Below are 19,888 nucleotides of genomic sequence, written 5' to 3'. Positions count from 1 at the left end.
GGCAGGCGGCGGAAGCCGCGGGGTCCTCTGAGGCAGGGAGTCTCCGGGGCCTGCGCCGGCGCTCTGCGGCGCCCCCAACTCGGACGCGGGCTTCGCGGGCGGGCGCGGGCGCGGGTGTCGTCGCTGAGCCGAGGCCGGGCGGCCGGAGTCCTCAGGCATGAACCTCGAGTTGCTGGGTGAGGAGGGCTGTGGCTGGGTCCTGGGGAAGCTTCGGTCCTGGAAAGGAGGGGCCCAGGCGGAGGGGACGCGCCTGCAGCCTCCGGGACCCGGCTCTGGACGGATCTGTGGGCGCCTCGGTCAGGAGCGGCGACTGGAGCGGGAAGCCGGGCTTCTGCCCGAGCGGAGTGCGTCGTTCTCCTAGAGCGCGCTTTGCAGTTCAGTTGTGGAAAGACAGGGACAGGTAGTTTGCGAGTTACTTTCGAATACAGGGATCCCAGGTGCTGCAGGAGCCCAGAGCAGGACCAGAGTTACGTTGGGGCGGGAACCTAGGAAGGGAGGCGAGGCTCTGAGCACTTGTCAGGGTTTGGTGAAACATGGGTGCTTAAGGAGGGGAACTTGTGTGTCTTCTAGTAGCAGTGCCTCACTGAGTAAATGAAAAACTCTCAGAGGCTGCTGACCTGAAGGCGCTAAGCAAGTAAGTGGCACAGTTGGCACTGGAGTCCAGCTGTCTTGACTTTCTGTTTATGTTACTTACCAGGGACGTTGTGTAAAACACTGAGCAGTGAGCTGGAAGGACGTTTTCTTTTGTCACTCTCTCTGATTCATTGGGTTTTCATCAGGTAACGTTAAGCATCATAGCCCAAGGATGTCAGGTTTTCAAGAACTTCTCAGTGACTTGCTATGTTTGTTTCTGTTTTTAAAAAAATTAAATTCAGAAGATACGCTGACAGCCCTAAAGCGTTTTAAGGAATGGTTTTTGCTTTTAAGGGCTTCCCTGGTGTCTGAGCGGTAAAGAATCCGCCTGCAATGCAGAAGACTCAGGTTTGATCCCTGGGTAGGGAAGATGCCCTGGAGAAGGAAATGGCAACTCACTTAAGTATTCTTGCCTGGGAAGTGCCAATCCATGGGATCACGAAAGAGTCAGACACGACTGGCCACTAAACAACAACAGCAGAGGGCTAAGAACATCTGAAAGAGGGGAGTGAATATCTTTGGGGCAGAGCAAGATAGGTCAGAGAAGGCAATGGCACCCCACTCCAGTACTCTTGCCTGAAAGTCCCATGGACAGAGGAGCCTGGTGCGCTGCAATCCACGGGGTCGCTAAGAGTCGGACACGGCTGAGCGGCTTCACTTTCACTTTTCACTTTCATGTATTGGAGAAGGAAATGGCAACCCCCTCCAGTGTTCTTGCCTGGAGAATCCCAGGAACGGGGTGGGGGGGGGGGGGGGGGGGGCCTGGTGGGCTGCTGTCTATGGGGTCGCACAGAGTCGGACATGACTGAAGCGACTTAGCAGTAGCAAGAAAGGAAATCTAGAAAGAAAAACAAAACCTGTGGAGGATTTGGAGTTTTGAGTGGATATTTAAGACTGGCAAAATGTTGAAAATATTGGGAGGAATGCTTCTTAGGAATATGTTTGAGCTAAGGTGTCAGTGAAATGAATCCCGAAGATATTTTCCTGCTTGGCCAGGTTGTGGATGCTGTGAATAACGTGAGAAGGTGAAGAGACCGGGTTGTTGCTTTCTGGTCTTTGGAGGCTCTTGAATGCCCAGCTGAGAAGTGTTGCTTTTTAAGGAAAGTAGAGCAGATGCATTAAAGGGTTTTGACCTGCTAAGTAACTCAGTCAGACCTATCTTTAAAAAAAGATTTATCTGACAGCAGTGTGGGGTGGAAGTCTTGGAAGTTGTGAAACCAGCTTGGAGGGCTAGAGTAGATGAGGGATACAGAAGATCTGAACTAGAAAATGGGAAGAAAAGACACAGAGAAAGTAGAGTTGACAGTTTGAAAATTGATTGCATATCATGGTGATGGTGGTGCTGGTGGTGAGGAAGAGAGTGAAGTGAAAAATAATGGGAATCGATAATGGTGCTGTTCCTAAACATTTAAGAACATCTGGAAAAGACAATTAACATTGGGTATGTCAAGTGTTGACGTGGGATTTAGGAGAGAGGTTTGTACTTAAGAGAGAGATTTATAATACTCCTGCTGCTGCTGCTGCTAAGTCGCTTCAGTCGTGTCCGACTCTGTGTGGCCCCATAGACTCCCATAGGCTCCCCCGTCCCTGGGATTCTCCAGGGCCTGAAGAACACTGGAGTGGGTTGCCATTTCCTTCTCCAATGCATGAAAGTGAAAAGTGAAAGGGAAGTCAGTCGTGTCTGATTCCTAGCGACCCCATGGACTGCAGCCCACCAGACTCCTCTGTCCATGGGATTTTCCAGGCAAGAGTACTGGAGAGGGTTGCCATTGCCTTCTCCAATAATACTCCTACGAGTAAGCTAATCAAAACCTTGTGGGTAGATGATAAGACCCAGGGAGAAAGTGGGAGGGGAAGAAAAGGAAACTGCGGAGGACAGATTCTTGGATGGTAATCTATGTCTCAAGGAGAAGAGGAGGAATAGATGATAATCTATCTGCTAACAGTTACGTACTGCTTACTGTGAGCTCGGCCTCATCTCAAGTGCTTTTCATATATGTATTCATTAAAGGTAAAAGAGAATAGGGGGTAGTGTGGCAGCTTCCACAGAAGCAATTGTGGAGCAGTTGAGGCTCAGAGCTGAGAAAGCGCTGCTCACTTTTTGGGCAACTTGGGACTCGTTAGCAACTTGAACAGAAACTAATTACAATTTAGGAAGATGTGGGAGATGGACTGGATGCAGAGTTGATTCTTATTTTTAGAAACTTGGGGATGGAGGAGAGGTAGTAGGCGCATACCTTGAAGAGCAGAGTCGTAGGACGGAGTTTCATGTATGGGACAGAGGTCTCATGCAGGAAAACTTAGGAAGGAACAGTAGCATTGGAAGGTTAGACAGTGTAGAAGACTGACTGGACTCAGGATATAATTCTCTATGGGAATGACTGAATTTTTTACAGTGAGAAAGTTAATTATTGCAGATAAAAAGGAGGAAGGAACAGAAGTGATTGTGGGAGCATGCTAAAGCATATCTGGCCAGATAAAGGAATGATAATGTGTTCTTAATATGGACTTTCAAATACTTCTACCTCTGCAACCACTTTCTTTCTTTAAAAGGAATGTATTTATTTATTGGGCTCTGCTGGGTCTTAGTTGCAGCGTGTGGGATCTAGTCCCCTGGCCAGGGTTCAAACCCAGGCCCCCTGCATTGGGCGCACTGAGTCTTAGCCACTGAGGCCTTGCAGTGTATTAGGCAGTATGCGCTAGAGATAAAATTTAAGTAAGAGTTTTTCAAACTTAAGTCAATTCACAATAAGAAATATATTTTGTCATAACCCATTATATATACATGTAACTAAGTTTCCCACAATGATACTGATTGTTGTTTTGCTCAGTGGCCTCTGGTATCTTCTGTTCTAATCTATTAAAGAACTTGTGTGGCTCACTGAATGGTTTATCCATTTGTGGTGGATTGGGTCCTAATGTTTGATAAACCCTGAAATAAGATACAGTTTCTGCCCTGGATAGATACGCAGAACTAGGAGGAGAGGACTTCCTTGTAGCTCAAATGGTAAAGAATCAGCCTGTGATGCAGGAGACCAGGGTTCAGTCCCTGAGTTAGGAAGATCCTATGGAGAAGGGAATGGCAGTCCACTTCAGTATTCTTGCCTGGAGAAGTCCATGGACAGAGAAGCCTGGTGGGCTACAGGGCATGGGATCGGAAACAGTTGGACACGACTGAGCGACTGACGCGCACACAGGAGGAGAGGGGTGTAAACGAATGACTGTATGATATCGAACCAAAATAAATGGTAGGAATCCATTATGGGAATCCAGCTGAAAGAGCAGTTAATTCTGCGTTGTTGCGGCCGCAGTAGAATTTGGGGATGATTTTATAGCAGAAGCGTTGTTTAAGTCAGACAGTAAAGATGGAGTAGGATTTTTCCAAAGGGAAAAGATGATGAAGGTGATTACCAGTGCAGAGAACAGTGGGCCAAGCTTGAGGCATGGACATGTGATGAATACTCACATGCTGGTAGCTTACTGCTGGTGCTTAAGGTGGATTATGCCAGATTCTGTCCCAGGTGCTAATGGGGAGTTAAAGGTAAAATGGTAATACTGGTAGGGGCCAGATTATTGCTTTCTAAAATTATGCTTAGGATTTTAGTATATTGTTTATTTTTGATTGATTCTAACAATCATAAATTGTTTAGATTTTTGAGCAGGTAAGTGATGTGGTGAGATTTGGGGCTTAGAAAACAGGCAGCTTTCTTAAGGATTTGTAAAGGTAGCAGCTTTGTTAAGGATTGATAATGGAGGCCAGACTGGAGCCAGGGAAATGTAGTAATTGCAGCAGCCATGGTGTCAGATTAGGTTGCGGTAAGATCAGTTATTTAGCCACCTGCAAGTTGCATTTCTCTAAAAAGAAATGGTGCTGACTCTTGTCATCACCTGTTAGATTGAGGAAGTGGAATGGAAACTGCTACTCTGGACCTAACTGTTACAGTAGGGAAGAATTAGTTGGCAAGTCCAAAATACTTGCAGTGGGAGAAAAGGACCATGAACTTTTAGAGTTCCTGATACCAGGATTTTTAAAGAGGAAGGCGTGCAGCAATTCAGGGAATAGGTGTTATTCCATGTCATCAGACTGGGAGGAGGAAGTCTCTAAAGGCCCAGAAAGCAAAACGGCAGTTTGGAGAAAGGATTATAACTAGAAAAAAGACAGGAGGCCCCTGCAGGAACTGGTGTGCTCACACTGAAAGCAGTCTAAAGTCAGATTCTCAAAAAGAGAAGGGTGTGTTGCTGAAAGTGAGTGTGTGAGGGTGGCACCAGCTTTATTTATTTTTAAGTTATTGGCATATAGTTGCTTGGCACCACTTTTAAGAAGCATGCCAGGAGGGACTTCCTGGTGATCCAGTGGTTAAGACTTAACCTTCCAGTGCAGGGGTTACAGGTTCAATCCCTGGTCAGGGAGCTGAGATTCCACACGCCTCTCACCCGAAAACCAAGCAGGAACAATGGTCCACATCAAAAAAAGAAAGAATTGTAGGTAATAATTTAGAAAAAAGTTTCAGGAAAGCTAATGTGATCAAAGGCCAATACTGTAGAAATGAGGCGGCTTCATTATGTGGAGTGTGAAGGCAAGGAGGATGGCAGGCAGCGGGGCAAATGAAGTGGTCACTGGACATTGCGAAGGAAAGTCCTTCATAGGGAGAGAGTAGGTAGGTCACTTAGCTCACTCCTCTTGGTTGAATTATTTTCCATGGGCTTGAAGGAACTTGCATGTGGAATAGTGTTGAGGATCTTTGTGTCTTGGGGAGAGAAAAGACATGCAGAAATAAAGGAGATGGGCAAAATTTTGACTTTTTAGTAAAGGACAGGTGAGTTTTGTAAATCATAGACTAGTAACCTTGAGGTCAAATCTGGGCAAGTTTATAGACTTTAGTGCACTTACAGTTAAGTACGGTTGCTTGGCCAGGTTCCAGTTTTGCCAGTTTTTCACTGTCAGTTTGGGAAATGACTTTTAATCTAAGTGTGAAATGGATTACAGTAGTGCTCACTTAACAGTGAATGGAGAGGACTGACTGAGACAGCGCACAGAAAATCTCAGTACAGAGTTTGACACACAAGCATTTAGTAAGGGTAGCTGCTCATGATAAATGCAAGTTTGAGCACTTGAAAGCAATAATAAGCCAGCATGAGTTCAAGTCTAGAAAACTCATTAAATTTCTTTATGCATTTCAAATTAACAGATACAATAAATATTTATCACAACAGTGCAAACAATGCAAGTGTTTAGTTGCTAAAGCATGTCTGCCTCTGCGACCCCATGGACTGTAGCCCACCAGGCTCCTCTGTCCATGGAATTCTGCAGGCCAGAATACTAGAAGGGGTTGCCATTGCCTTCTCTGGGGCATCTTGCCAGCCCAGGGATCAAACGCACGTGTCCTGCATTTGCAGGCAGACTCTTGAACACTGACCCGCCTGGGAGGCCTATTCTACACAACAGGAGGTGACAGAGCTAATGACTTTTAATGCACTCGTGTTAGATACACACTCATGGTATAAAATTATAACTGTAAGTGCTTATTTATTTGCTTATGTCTTTATTTGCCATGGCACGCGGGATCTTCATTCCCGACCAGGGATTGAGCTTGTGTCCTCTGCGTGAAGTGTGGAGTCCTAACTGCTGAGCCACCAGAGAATTCACTATAAATGTTTATTTTTTTGAAGTGATCTTTTTTCCCCCTGCCTCCTTTCTTTGTTGATAATCCCATGTATCTCCTTCTGTATTTTTCTCTCTGCGTATTCATATGTGTGTATATACACATGTTAACAAAAAAATGAGATTGGGTTATATATACTTTGTGTCTTTTTTCACTTAAGTAGCACAAATAAAAATTTTCAAGAGAATTAGTGTAATTTATCCATATTTGCCTGGGAAGTCCCATGGACCGAGGAGCCTGGCGGGTCACAAAAGAGTTGGACACGACTTAGTGACGACACGACAACAGTCCACGTTTGCGTACAGCAGTTCGTTCATTCCACTAATAATAACAGGCGTTTACCTTGTTTCCAGTTGGCGGCAGGAGTTGGTTTTTGGGGGTTTTTTTTGCAATCAAGAGCAATACTTTAAAAACCCTTGTCCTTACGTACATTGTTGTGTTTAGGTTTCCGCTTGTAGGATTATTGAGATGAGGGATATTTTTGCTTCTAATAGATGCTGTCAGATTCCTTTTCCAAACTGCTATAACAATTCCCATTTTTATAGACAGTGACTGAAAATATTCCTTTATTCACATTCCGCCCCCAGCAAGTGCGCTGTCTGAATTTTCCTGTCTGATGGATGAGAGTGGCATCTCATTTTTCATTTGATTTACATTTCTCTGAATTTGATGTTTTCCTTTGTTTAGAGGCCATCTTATTTCTTCTTGTTTATTCATATTCTTTAGCCTTTCTTTTTGATTGTTTTTCCTTATTGTTGTATAGACTTGCTTTATAGTATAGATACCAACTCTCATCCGTCGTCTGCATTGCCAGTTTTTGTAAGTCTTTTGTTTATGGGAACTTGTGCCATGCAAAATGTTCCAGTTTTTATATAATCAGATGTATTTCTCTCTTTCTTTTGGTTTTCTAATTTTGTTAAGGTCTTCCCCACCCTATATTATACATGGAATCTCTCAAATTTTTTTCTAAGATTTTTGACTTTAAAAATCACTAATTTACCTGAAATTTATTTTTATATGTGATATGAGAGAGGAATCGGAGCTATTTTTTCTTTCAGATGGATAGTTGTCCATCCATATAAAATAAATTCTCTGCTAAATTGAAATGTCATTTTTATCATATATCAGCAGCCTTGTAGTTCATTTAGAATTGCTTCTACATTTGTCTTTAATCCACTTGGAATTGCATAAAATTTATTAGTTTTTGGAGAAAGCCATTAAGCTTTTCTATCCCGGAATGCATTGTAGATTGCCTTTTCACTTATTCATATTTTACAGTCTTAACTAAGATTTTATAGTTTTCTTCTCTATACTTGGCATGTCTTATTACATTTTCCCTTAAATATTGATGTTTGTAACTACTGTGAGTGGAATTTTCCCCTTCATTTTCATTTCTGGATATTAATAGCCAATGTAGAGAAAAGCTATTAATGTTTGAATGTTTTCCTGATATAAAACCACCTTACCTTATTTTCTTACTAATTTGGTAGTGGTTTTTTAAATTAACATTTCTTCTGTTTTCTAGATATTGATACCAGAAAAGAGAAATAGTGTTATTTCCTATATTAATGTTTAAACCAATTGTTTCATTTTCTTATTCCATTGGCTATTATTAGAATGAGCTATTGAGTTTTAGCAAATTTTTTTTCAGTATCTACTCATAGGATTGTATGACTTAAACATTCTTGACCAGGGATATACATTCGAATGCATTGTCCTTTGGAACGAGTTCGGAGTGGGCTTGTTCCTCCCTTCCCCACTCCCCTTGCTGTATACCTTCTTATATGCCTTCTTATATGGCAGAATAATAAACTTTAGATTTTTTGTGTTTATAATTTGATTATAGTTATTTACGTTGCTAGAAACTACTTTTCTGTAGAATTTATAGGTGATTCATAAACCTTGTACCATTTATGTTCTTAAGTGAAAGAGACTTGTTTTCTTTTTCACCCATCTGTATCAGGTTTTGTTATTAGTTGTGTTGGTTTTATAAGACACTATATTTTTTCTGCTTAGAAATAGCTTGAGTAACATTATAATTATTTGTGCCTTGAGATTTAGGAGGAATAAACCATTAAAAAAAACCATATGGCTCATAAAACCATATGGGCCTGCTGTCCTTTTTTTAATATTAAACATTAAAACATTTTTATTTTAATGACAGGTCTTTAACAACATTTAGGTGTGTTCTTTCCTCTTTGATCCAGTCAAGAATTTTTCTTCTGTAATCAGTTTTGGAAATACGTCTTTTGTTGTAAGAGTCATTCATGTTTTTTGAATTATCAAGTGTATTGTGAAGTTAAATCCAGCTAGGGTTTATTTCTCCTTGGCAGCTGTATTTGGGGATCTTTTTTCCTCCACTCCATGGTCTTTAAAACCAAGCCCAGGAATCTAATTGTAACAGAATGTTAAATGTTAGATGGTGGGAGATGGAGGATGTAAAAATGGCCTTAAACCTCTGGGGGAAGTGGCTTTGTGCTACCATAATCCTATATCACTTTCTCTTTGTGTTCCTTTAGATTCCTTGTTATCGTCCTATTAACTAGGATGACCTTCAAAAAGGCTTCCCAGGTAGTAGTAAAGATAATAAAGAACTTGCCTGCCAATGCAGTTTTATCCCTGGGCTGGGAAGATCCCCTGGAGAAGGATCCAGTCTTCTTGCCTGGAGAATCCCATGGACGAGAGAGCATCGTGGGCTGCGGTCCATAGGGTTGCAGAGAGTTGGAAGTGACTGAAGTGACTTAGTGCACAGCACACAGACCTTCAAAAAAAGGGGAAAAAACCCATCCAGTGCATAAAACAAAAGTACAAAATCAGGAGTAGTCTGTGTTGAAGCATAATCATACATTAAAGTGGCCCAAGGATTCTGGATTCCCTCAGAATCTTTTTTGTTGTTGTTTTTGACCATGCTGCATGGCTTTCAGGATGTCAGTTCCCGGACCAGGGGATGGAACCTATGCCCCCTGCAGTGGAAGCGCTGGGTCAGAATCACTGGGGCCCCAAGCGAAGTCCTTTCAGAATCTTAAATATGGCTTTCCTTTCTCTGAACACAGCAAGTCATGCTCTGCTCCTTCCTGAGGACTTTGTAGTTTAAGATTGTGGTTTTTTTGTTTTGTTTTTACTTTTTAAATGAATATTCCTTTTTTCTCTTAATCATGTGAATATAGATCTCTATTGCTTTGGAAAGATATATAGGATATTTTGTTCATCAGTTCAGTCCAGTCGCTCAGTTGTGTCAGACTCTTTGCAACTCCATGAGCTGCAGCATGCCAGGCCTCCCTGTCCATCACCAGCTCCCGGAGCTTGTTCAAATTCATGTGCATCGAGTCGGTTTTGCCATCCAACCATCTCATCCTCTGTCATCCCCTTCTCCTCCTGCCCTCAGTCTTTCCCAGCATCAAGGTCTTTTCCAGTGAGTCACCTCTTAGCATCAGGTGACCAAAGTATTGGAGTTTCAGCTTCAACATCAGACCTTCCAATGAACACCCAGGACTGATCTCCTTTAAGATGGACTGGTTGGATCTCCTTGTAGTCCAAGTGACTCTCAAGAGTCTTCTCCAACACCACAGTTCAAAAGCATCAATTCTTCAGTGCTCAGCTTTCTTTGTAGTCCAACTCTCACATCCGTACATGACCACTGGAAAAACCATAGCCTTGACTAGACGGACCTTTGTCTGCAAAGTAATGTCTCTGCTTTTTAATATGCTGTCTAGGTTGGTCATAACTTTCCTTCCAAGGAGTAAGCGTCTTTGAATTTCATGGCTGCAGTCACCATCTGCAGTGATTTTGGAGCCCAAAAAATAACTCTGTCACTGTTTCCACTGTTTCCCCATCTATTTCCCATGAAGTGATGGGACCAGATGCCATGATCTTCATTTTCTGAATGTTGAACTTTAAGCCAACTTTTTCACTCTCCTCTTTCACTTTCATCAAGAGGCTCTTTAGTTCCTCTTCACTTTGTGCCATAAGGGTGGTGTCATCTGTGTATCTGAGGTTATTGATATTTCTCCCGGCAATCTTGATTCCAGCTTGTGCTTCTTCCAGCGCTGCATTTCTCATGATGTACTCTGCATATAAGTTAAATAAGTAGGGTGACAATATACAGCCTTGACATACTCCTTTTTCTATTTGGAACCAGTCTGTTGTTCCATGTCTAGTTCTAACTGTTGCTTCCTGACCTGTATACAGGTTTTTCAAGAGGCAGGTCAGGTGATCTGGTATTCCCTTCTCTTTGAGAATTTTCCATGGTTTATTGTGATCCATGCAGTCAAAGGCTTTGGCATAGTCAATAAAGCAGAAATAGATGTTTTTCTGGAACTCTCCTGCTTTTTCAATGATCCAGTGGATGTTGGCAATTTGCTCTCTGGTTCCTCTGCCTTTTCTAAAACCAGCTTGAACATCTGGAAGTTCACGGTTCACATATTGCTGAGACCTGGGTTGGAGACTTTTGAGCATTCCTTTACTAGCGTGTGAGATGAGTGCCATTGTGCTGTAGTTTGAGCATTCTTTGTCATTGCCTTTCTTTGGGATTGAAATGAAAACTGACTTTTTCCAGTCCTGTGGCCACTGCTGAGTTTTCCAGATTTGCTGGCATATTGAGTGCAGGAATTTTCACAGCAGCATCTTTTAGGATTTGAAATAGCTCAACTGGAATTCCATCACCTCCACTAGCTTTGTTTGTAGTGATGCTTCCTAAAGCCCACTTAACTTCACATTCCAGGATGTCTGGCTCTAGGTGAGTGATCACACCATCGTGGTTATCTGGGTCGTGAAGATCTTTTTTGTACAGTTCTGTGTATCCTTGCCACTTCTTAATATCTTCTGCTTCTGTCAGGTCCATACCATTTCTGGCCTTTATCGAGCCCACCTTTGCATGAAATGTTCCCTTGGTCTCTAGTCTTTCCCATTCTATTGTTTTCCTCTATTTCTTTGCATTGATCGCTGAGGAGGGCTTCCTTATCTCTCTTTGCTATTCTTTGGAACTCTGCATTCAAATTGGTATATCTTTCCTTTTCTCCTTTGCTTTTCACTTCTCTTCTTTTCACAGCTATTTGTAAGACCTCTCAAGACAGCCATTTTGCTTTTTTGCATTTCTTTTTCCTGGGGTTGGCCTTGATCCCTGTCTCCTATACAATGTCATGAACCTCTGTCCATAGTTCATCAGGCACTCTGTCTGTCAGATCTAGTCCCTTAAATCTATTTTTCACTTCCACTGTATAATCATAAGGGATTTGATTTAGGTCAAACCTGAATGGGTTAGTGGTTTTCCCCACTTTCTTCAATTTAAGTCTGAATTTGGCAATAAGGAGTTCATGATCTGAGCCACAGTCAGCTCCTGGTCTTCTTTTTGCTGAATGTATAGAACTTCTCCATCTTTGGCTGCAAAGAATATTATCAGTCTGATTTCAGTGTTGGCCATCTGGTGATGTCCATGTGTAGAGTCTTCTCTTGTTCATACTGCATATTAATACAATACGTATGTTATGTGTGTTAGGTTGGTACCTAAATGTAATTGCGATTTCAGACCATGAATTTTAAATCATTAAAACTAGGCTCAAATACATCTTTATTAATCAAAATAGGAACCATTGCAAACACACAGTTTTGCCAATGAGAAAGAAGTAAGTTTGTTTATTCCTGTAGCGTAAAAACCCACGCGTTAGTGTTTGATGGACTCTTGGGAAGCTGTTTCTGCCTCCTGCTGGTTGTGGAAGTGTTTTCCCTGCAAAACGTTGAGATACTTGAAGAGGTGGTAGTGGGTTGGTGGGAGGTAAGATGAATATGACTGATGAGGCAAAGCTCTGTAGCCCAGTTCATTCAGCGTTTGAAGCGTTGGTTGTGTGATGTGCGATCAGGCGTTGTCACGGAGAAGAATTGGGCCCTTTGTGTTGACCAGTGCCAGCTGCAGGTTTGGAGTTTTTGGTGCATCTCGTGGATTTGCTGAGCGTACTTCTCAGATGTAATGGTTTCACCAGGATTCAGAAAGCTGTAGTGGATCAGATGGGCAGGAGACAACCAAACAGTGACCATGACCTTTTTTAGGTGCAAGTTGGCTTTGGGAAGTGCTTTGGAGCTTCTTCTCAGTCCAGTCACTGCACTGAGCTGATCATTGCCCATTGTCCTATGAAATCCACTTTTTATCGCACATCACACTTCGAGAAATGGTTTGTTGTTGTGTAGAGTAAGAGAAGACAGTTCAAAACAATTGTTTTTTATTTGCAGTCCTCTTATGAGGCTGCAAAAAGCTTGTCAAGCTGTTTTATTTTTCCTATTCGCTTCAAATGCTGGACAACTGTCATTGTCAAGCTGTTTAGCAAACTTCAGCTTCGATGATCCTCTAAATTGGTGCTTGTCAGCTTCCGATGGCCTGCCACTGTGCTCCTCTTCTTCAAGGCTCTCATCTTCCTTTGCAAAACTTCTTGAACCACCGCTGGCATTGTATGTCCACTGGTAGTTCCTGGGCCAAATGGACTGTTGATGTTATGAGTTGTCTTTACTGCTTTATGAACTTGAATGAGAAAATTGCTAGAATTTACTTTTTGTCTAGCATCATTTCCCAGGTTTAAAAAAATATAAAATAAACAGCAGGTAATAAGTCATTAGCAACAAACAAAACAAATGTGCATTAAAATGATGTATAACATAACCATATTTAAGAATGTATTCCAGTATCGAATGCAAAGTTCAGCAATTCTAAACTGCAGTTACTTTTGCACCAACCTAATAGTATTTTATTTAGGAAACAAACCTTAAATATGTTAATGTTTCTATAAGCATAAAGAGTGGGAGTGAAAGTTGCTCAGTCGTGTCCAACTCTTTGTGACCCCATGGACTATACAGTCCATGGAATTCTCCAGGCCAGAGTACTGGAGTGGGTACCCGTTCCCTTCTCCAGGGGATCTTCCCAACCCAGAGATCGAACCCAGGTCTCCCTCATTGCAGGCGGATTCTTTACCAGCTGAGCCACAAGGGAAGCCCAAGAATACTGGAGTGGGTAGCCTATTCCTTCTCCAGCCGATCTTCCTGACCCAGGAATTGAATTGGGGGGTTGCAGGGGGGAAACCATCATTTTTTAATTACACATATTTGTAGTACTTATATGTATTACTTAAGTAATTTTTAAAAAGTTCTTTCAAAAAAGCCTATCTTGATCTGGTTTCAGCTTTTCATTTCATTGTTGTCTTTAATATTTGAATGCAATCACACTAAAGTTTGGTACACGTTAGATAAATCAAAATGATGGCCTTTCTTGGCGGGGGGCAGTTGTTCAGCTTTGTACTCGTCTTTTAGTTTTCTTAATTTTAAGGCCTGATTTGTTTTGACTAGTTTTAATGTTTTCACTGTTTAGATTTCTATTAATTTTTATAAAGGATAAAATGTAATAAAATTTATTTTCAGATATTTAAAAATCAGCTTTTTGAAAAAATTGAAGTACAGTTGATTTACAACTTTAGTTAGTTTCAGGTATACGACATAGTGATTCAATATTTTTATAGATTATTCTCCATTTAAAGTTATTATGAAGTATTGGTTGTTTTCCCCTGCTGTACAATATCTCCTTAGAGTTTATTTATGCATAATAGTTTGTACCTCTCTCCCTGTCCTCTGTCCCTCTCTCCACCTGTAACAAATGGCAGCATTTTATTCTTTTTTATGACTGAGAAATATATTATTTCTTATATAAATATACATGTATATACACACACACACATACATATACATGTGCACACTTCCCATAGCTTCTTTACACATTCATCTGTTGATGGGCACTTAGGTTGCTTCTGTTATCTTGGCTATTGTAAATAATGCTGCTATGAACATTAGGTTGCATGAATCTTTTTGAGTTAGTGTTTTCATTTTCTTCAAATATATACTCAGGAGTGAAATTGCTGGATCATATGGTCAAAAACTAAAAATAGTAGTCTTATTTTTTTAAATGGAATCTTATTTGGATATCCTAAATGTAAACAGCTTTCTTGGAGCTGTAGTTCTGAGAGTATAGTTTAAGTATCACTGTAATAAAATATTTAGGTAATAACATAAGTAAATATTGATAAAGTTGTTGCTGCATTAAACAAACTTCTGACAAGCAGGCAGTATCACCATACTGTAGCTCAGATGTTTATTCAGTTCAGTCCAGTCGCTCAGTCGCGTCCGGCCCTTTGCGACCCCATGGACTGCAGCACGCCAGGCCTCCCTGTCCATCACCAACTCCCAGAGTTTACTCAGACTTAAGTCCATTGAGTCTGTGATGCCACCCAACCATCCTCTGTTGTCCCCTTCTCCTCGCACCTTCAATCTTTCCCAGCATCAGGGTCTTTTCAAATGAGTCAGTTCTTCGCATCAGGTGTCCAAAGTATTGGAGTTTCAGCTTCAGCATCAGTCCTTCCAATGAATATTCAAGGTTGATTTCCTTTAGGATTGACTGGTTTGATCTCATTTCAGTCCAAGGGACTCTGAAGAGTCTTCTCCAACAAGGACAGTTCAAAAGCATCAGTTCTTTGACACTCAGCTTTCTTTATAGTGCCACTCTCACATCCATTCATGACTACTGGAAAAACCATAGCAAATGTAATTTTGGCATTTACACATTAGTAATAAACATTTTTAAGAGAAAATTTACACTAATGTGTAAATGCCAAATTTAATATAGGAAAGAAGACATTCAGAGATGTGTGTATCAAAATGTTATTTGCTGAAGAAATTAATATAGAGAATTATGTGTTTAACCAACTACCAAATTGTGTTATAGCCTAAGTGCTATTGTTTGGACTGGAGATGAATCCTGTTGGTTGACTGCTGTTAGTGAAGGGTTTAAGAGAGTAGTTGGGATTTAAGATAACTTGACTGATTTGAGCTTTTAAAGTTTGTTATGTAAAAGTAACTGTAAAACACACCGCTACATGTTTACATTAAAAACATTTTAATGAAAAATAACTATTTGCAAAAGAAAAAATATTCAGTGAGAAGAGAGGTATTGTTTTGCATTTTTACAAACCTGTTTAATGTTTGCCCAAATAGAAGTTGGCTGGATTCTGTATTCACAGTGTTTCACAGCCTGAATAGCATCAGTAGAACTTATTTGTAAACTTAAGAGATAATGAGAGTAAAGTCAAGTGCCATGTTGGTATGATAATGAAAGTCAGTGTGACCTCATGGAGTCCCTGCACAAGCCCCAGTTCCCACCCGCACTTTGCAGGCCACTCTGTACACAGTGCGCTGGAGGATTCTTGGTATGTTGCACATGTTCCATCAACTCTTTCTTTGTTTTGTTGCAGAGTCCTTTGGGCAGAATTATCCAGAGGTAAGAGTGTAATATTGTGATTTTAGAAACATGATAACTCGCTAGCTTTTATGTTTGAGTAGAGTGAAAACTACATTTTCATCTTTTTTTCTTTGATAATAGAAGCATTAAGTGTGATGATCTTTTGCTATAAAAATAACTAAAATTTAATTTTGAACTGGGTGGAAAGTAGACAGTCCATATTGGTTGGAAATCTCAATGTTGTAAATCTTATAGTTCATTTCCCTTTAAATTTAAAAAGACTTTGATTAAAGCATTTTTCACAAACCATACTATCACCTGTATGAAAATGTGTTTTTTTGTGTATTTTTATAGTTTTGATTAGTGTTTTTACATAATAATATGTATACTGTAAGTGTGCTTTACTTTTTAAAATGTAGAAATATTTTGTAATACTTGGAGCGTTTACATGGCTTGATATTAATATAAATTTATTTGATTTTCCTAGGGGTTTTGTTTTATTAATAGATTATCTTTCTTGGAATAAATTTCAAGAACTATGATTACTTGATCAATAAGATGACTCTTAGTGAATCCTGGTTTATTTTGCCTAATTGCCTTGTTGAGAATTTGTATAAAGTCGCAGTAGTAATACAAAGGATTGGTCACATCTGTTTGTAAAAATTCTCTTTTAGTTTTTATAAATATTTCTCTATTTTGGTTAGTTTAATAAAAGAACACACATAGATTATTTTGGTGTGTATCATAGTTTAAATTCAAAAGAAGTATCATAGATGTTAGAGAAACTTTAAAGAAATGATTTGGATCTCTGGGTATTACTGTCTGTTTCTCACCTTCATTTCAATTTTTAGGAAGCTGATGGAACTTTGGATTGTATCAGCATGGCCCTGACTTGCACCTTTAACAGGTGGGGCACGCTGCTTGCAGTCGGCTGCAATGACGGTCGAATCGTCATCTGGGATTTCTTGACGAGAGGCATTGCTAAAATAATTAGTGCACACATTCATCCGGTCTGTTCTTTATGGTAAGGCGTTTTAAAGTTTAATGTATTAAATATGAATTAAATTGGGATGAATTGTAACTGTATAATTGCCAGTCTAACTAGATAAATTTTAATATTTAAAGTTCTGAGTCTTTGGCCATTAGTAACATAATTTCTCATAGCTTGTAGAAAGGTTGCTCATGCTGATGTTGAACACTTGTGGGGAGAAATTCATTGCAATATGGATCAGTGTCAGGCTGTCTGAGAATCCCGCAGTACTGAAATGAGACATTTGCAGATTGCAGCAGATTGCAGGTCTTATTTGTGATACTGACCTTTTCATTAGAATAAAGAAATCTTGGTTAGGAGGGAAGCTTGAAAGTTCAGGTGTCCAGCCTTGTCCTGTTCCTAAATTACAGCAGTTGTAGTGATCACAAACATGCCTGTTCCTTCATTGAATTGTAGTTATTAAGGCTTTTTATCAAAAATATTGACCTGAAATCTGATATTAAATAAATTCCCTTTGATTTTATTCTTACTCTCAGGGACTGTTTCTTTCCGAACATTTTATTTTGGGGCAACACTTCTTTTAAATGAGCTTGGGATCAAAAACCCCTTATCCGGTCTAGATTTATTAAGCTAACATACTTCCTTTGGCCTAAATATAAGCAGCTGTGGTATTATAAAGCACTTGTTTGCGAGGAGGCCTGAATCCCAGTCTAGGATTGGCCACTAATGAACCAGCAGCTTTGGCCAGAACTTTTCTCTAAAATGTAAAATGAGAGAACTGGCCTATATAATTTCTTAGGCCCTTTCTAGTTCTTTTGCATTTTATTTCTTTTTTATTATTATGCTTTTGCAATAAAGATTTAAGTAGATACATACATTTTTATCAGCTTTATTAAGATATGTATAGTTCACATGTTGTAACGTCCACCCAACTAAAGTGCACATTTCACTTTTTTATATTTTCAGAGTTGTGCAGCTATTATCACAATCTAATTTTAGAAGTGCTGCCACTTAAATTATTCATATTTTTTATTATAAAATAATAATATTTAGAAAATTAAAGAAAATACAAATGCAATAAAAAGGAGAAAGACTATCTTCCATAGTCTTACCACATAGATATAACTACTATAAATATTTTGATTTGTTACTATATATTTTTTAAAAGCAAAGTTTGTGTGCCGTGTTTTATATTTTGCTTTTTTCCTCGTTAACACCAGACATTTTCCTGCTTGTGTAGCCTTTAAAAGCTTTTTTTAATGGCTATGTATCTTCTGGTAGATAAACCATAATTTGCTTGATTATTTTTTGTTTCTCTGCTATGTAGTGTTTAGTCAGTCTCTTTGCACATAAAAGTTTTTCTCTCATACAATCATTTCTTCAGCAAACATTGAACGTGAATTATGTGCCAGATATTGTTTTAAGCATTTAGGGTAAAAGTTAGGGTTTGGGGGAGACAAAAACGAGTACTAAAGGTTTGTAGGTCCTACATAAGAACTACATTTGAAATTTAGTGGAGGCAAAGGAGGAAATGATGAACTGTATTGGAGAAGAATAGCGGTCAGAAAAAGTTTCAAAGATAGGGTGATTTCTAACCTCAGACTTGTAAGATGAGTGGGTGTTTCCCAGTTGTATCCCAGGCAGCTCTGCAGAGACAAAAGCAGGTCAGCTTGGTACAAGCATGGGAACAGGAGGAACCGCAGCGGTTCAGATTCGCTGGACTGTGCTGTGGACGATGTGGTAGGGCAGCAGCCGAGGTAAACCGCGCTCCGAGGAGCACGGTAGGTGCTGCCCTGTACACTGAAGTCTCATCCGGGTGGTACCGTGCGGCCGTTAAAGCTCTGTGGGAAGAAAGGTGACACGCTCGCCTTTCGTTTTAGAAGGCCTCTAGAGCAGCGTGTGGGAAAGAGGACGGCAAATGAGGACAGGAGTGCAGAGGTCTGGGTTAGAGAGGGTGAGGACGGATGCGATAGGAGGGCAGCTGGATGGTGCAGATGTGAGAGACGGTGGAAATTAGAGGGCATAGGCGTTGATGAGGTAAGGGGTGTGAGTGAAGTAGAGAAGTCGCGATGACGGCCCTTAGGTCTCCCACTTGGATGAAGATGTTAATGTAAGATCTGAGGGAGATGCAGTGAATCGCAGTGTGTGTCTCCTGCTGTGCGTTGTTGCACGCAGCTGTTTTGTGAGTGTCTGCCCTGGCATATGGTAAGGGTGTGGACACGTGGACCTTGGCTGCCACTTTACTGCCGTGTTCCCAGCTTCTAGCGTTATACCTGGTGTACAGTAGACACGCGCGCACTTGTTTGGTGAGTGGGGTATCTTAATGAAGAGTTTTTGTCACAGAACTTGATTATTAAGAACTTTAAAACATGCAAACAATATATGAGTATATAGAGTAGAAAATGAGAGCCCCTTGTCTACTCCTTGAGGTATCCCCAGGCAAGAATACTGGAGTGGGTCGCCATGCTCTCCTCCAGGGCATCTTCCCAACCCAGGAATCGAACCCAGGTTTCCCGCATTGCAGGCAGATTCTTTGCCATCTGAGCCACCAGGGAAGCCCAAATTAGAGAATGAAATATATCTTTTATCTGTAAGATCTATCTGTATCTCTCACATATATAAAAATATACATACACAAGTAAATGTGTATTTTTTTTAAATGGAAACATTGTTTTATAGCTTCGTCTTCCACTTAATATATGGGAGATGTTTTTCTGTATTGATATATATGTGTGTGTGTACATAGGTATAGTATTACTTGGTATGTGTGCATCGTAACTGTTCCTGATTTTTGTTAAATATATTTATACATGAGAGTTAAGGTCAGTAATTACACACATTTTGCATTTTTCTTTGATCCAGCCTCACTTAGAGTATGACTTTATGTATTAATTGTTGTATAATATTTGTACATATTAAGGACTAAGAACATTTCACCAAGAGGAGTTTCGGATAGGTATAATAGTTGTCTTCAGCTATTACAGAACTGACATATGCCACACAGAAATTGACCTAAGGAGAAGCAGCAGGACTCGTAGATAGTGAGTGGAATTTATGGGGAAACAAATGTTAGCTTAGAATAGAGAAGAGCTCCCAAGCAGAGTGCCTGTGGATGGGGTGGACTGCCCAGGGAAGAACTTACCAGTGGGACGGGCCCTTCGTGGTCTTGCTGTCTCTTACAGTTGCTGCAGAAGATATTCAAGCACTGGATGGGGGCCACGGGATAGGTAGAAAAAATGATATTTAAGACTCCAAGACCTGTCTGTCTTTTGGAAAGAAACAGTATTATCAGATGTGAGAATGTACGAGAATCCCTCGTTCTTGAACTTAAGGAAT

General features: G+C 40.4%; 1 protein-coding gene across 4 annotated transcripts in view; it reads left to right on the top strand.

Annotated features, from left to right (window-relative positions):
* The first annotated feature begins 29 nt into the window (after positions 1-29).
* Positions 30-19,888, top strand: part of RBBP5 (RB binding protein 5, histone lysine methyltransferase complex subunit) — a 40,335-nt gene continuing 20,476 nt past the window's right edge. For 3 of the 4 annotated variants that reach the window (XM_024976172.2, XM_005216666.5, XM_024976171.2), the window contains exons 1-3: positions 30-176; positions 15,575-15,600; positions 16,413-16,585. In XM_024976172.2, coding sequence (XP_024831940.1) covers positions 158-176; positions 15,575-15,600; positions 16,413-16,585 — 218 coding nt within the window. In that variant the 5' untranslated portion in view covers positions 30-157. 4 annotated transcript variants of the gene reach the window in all.

Source organism: Bos taurus, chromosome 16, assembly GCF_002263795.3.
Source record: "Bos taurus isolate L1 Dominette 01449 registration number 42190680 breed Hereford chromosome 16, ARS-UCD2.0, whole genome shotgun sequence".
Classification (NCBI taxonomy): Eukaryota; Metazoa; Chordata; class Mammalia; order Artiodactyla; family Bovidae; genus Bos; species Bos taurus.
This window is presented reverse-complemented; position numbering and strand designations above follow the sequence as displayed.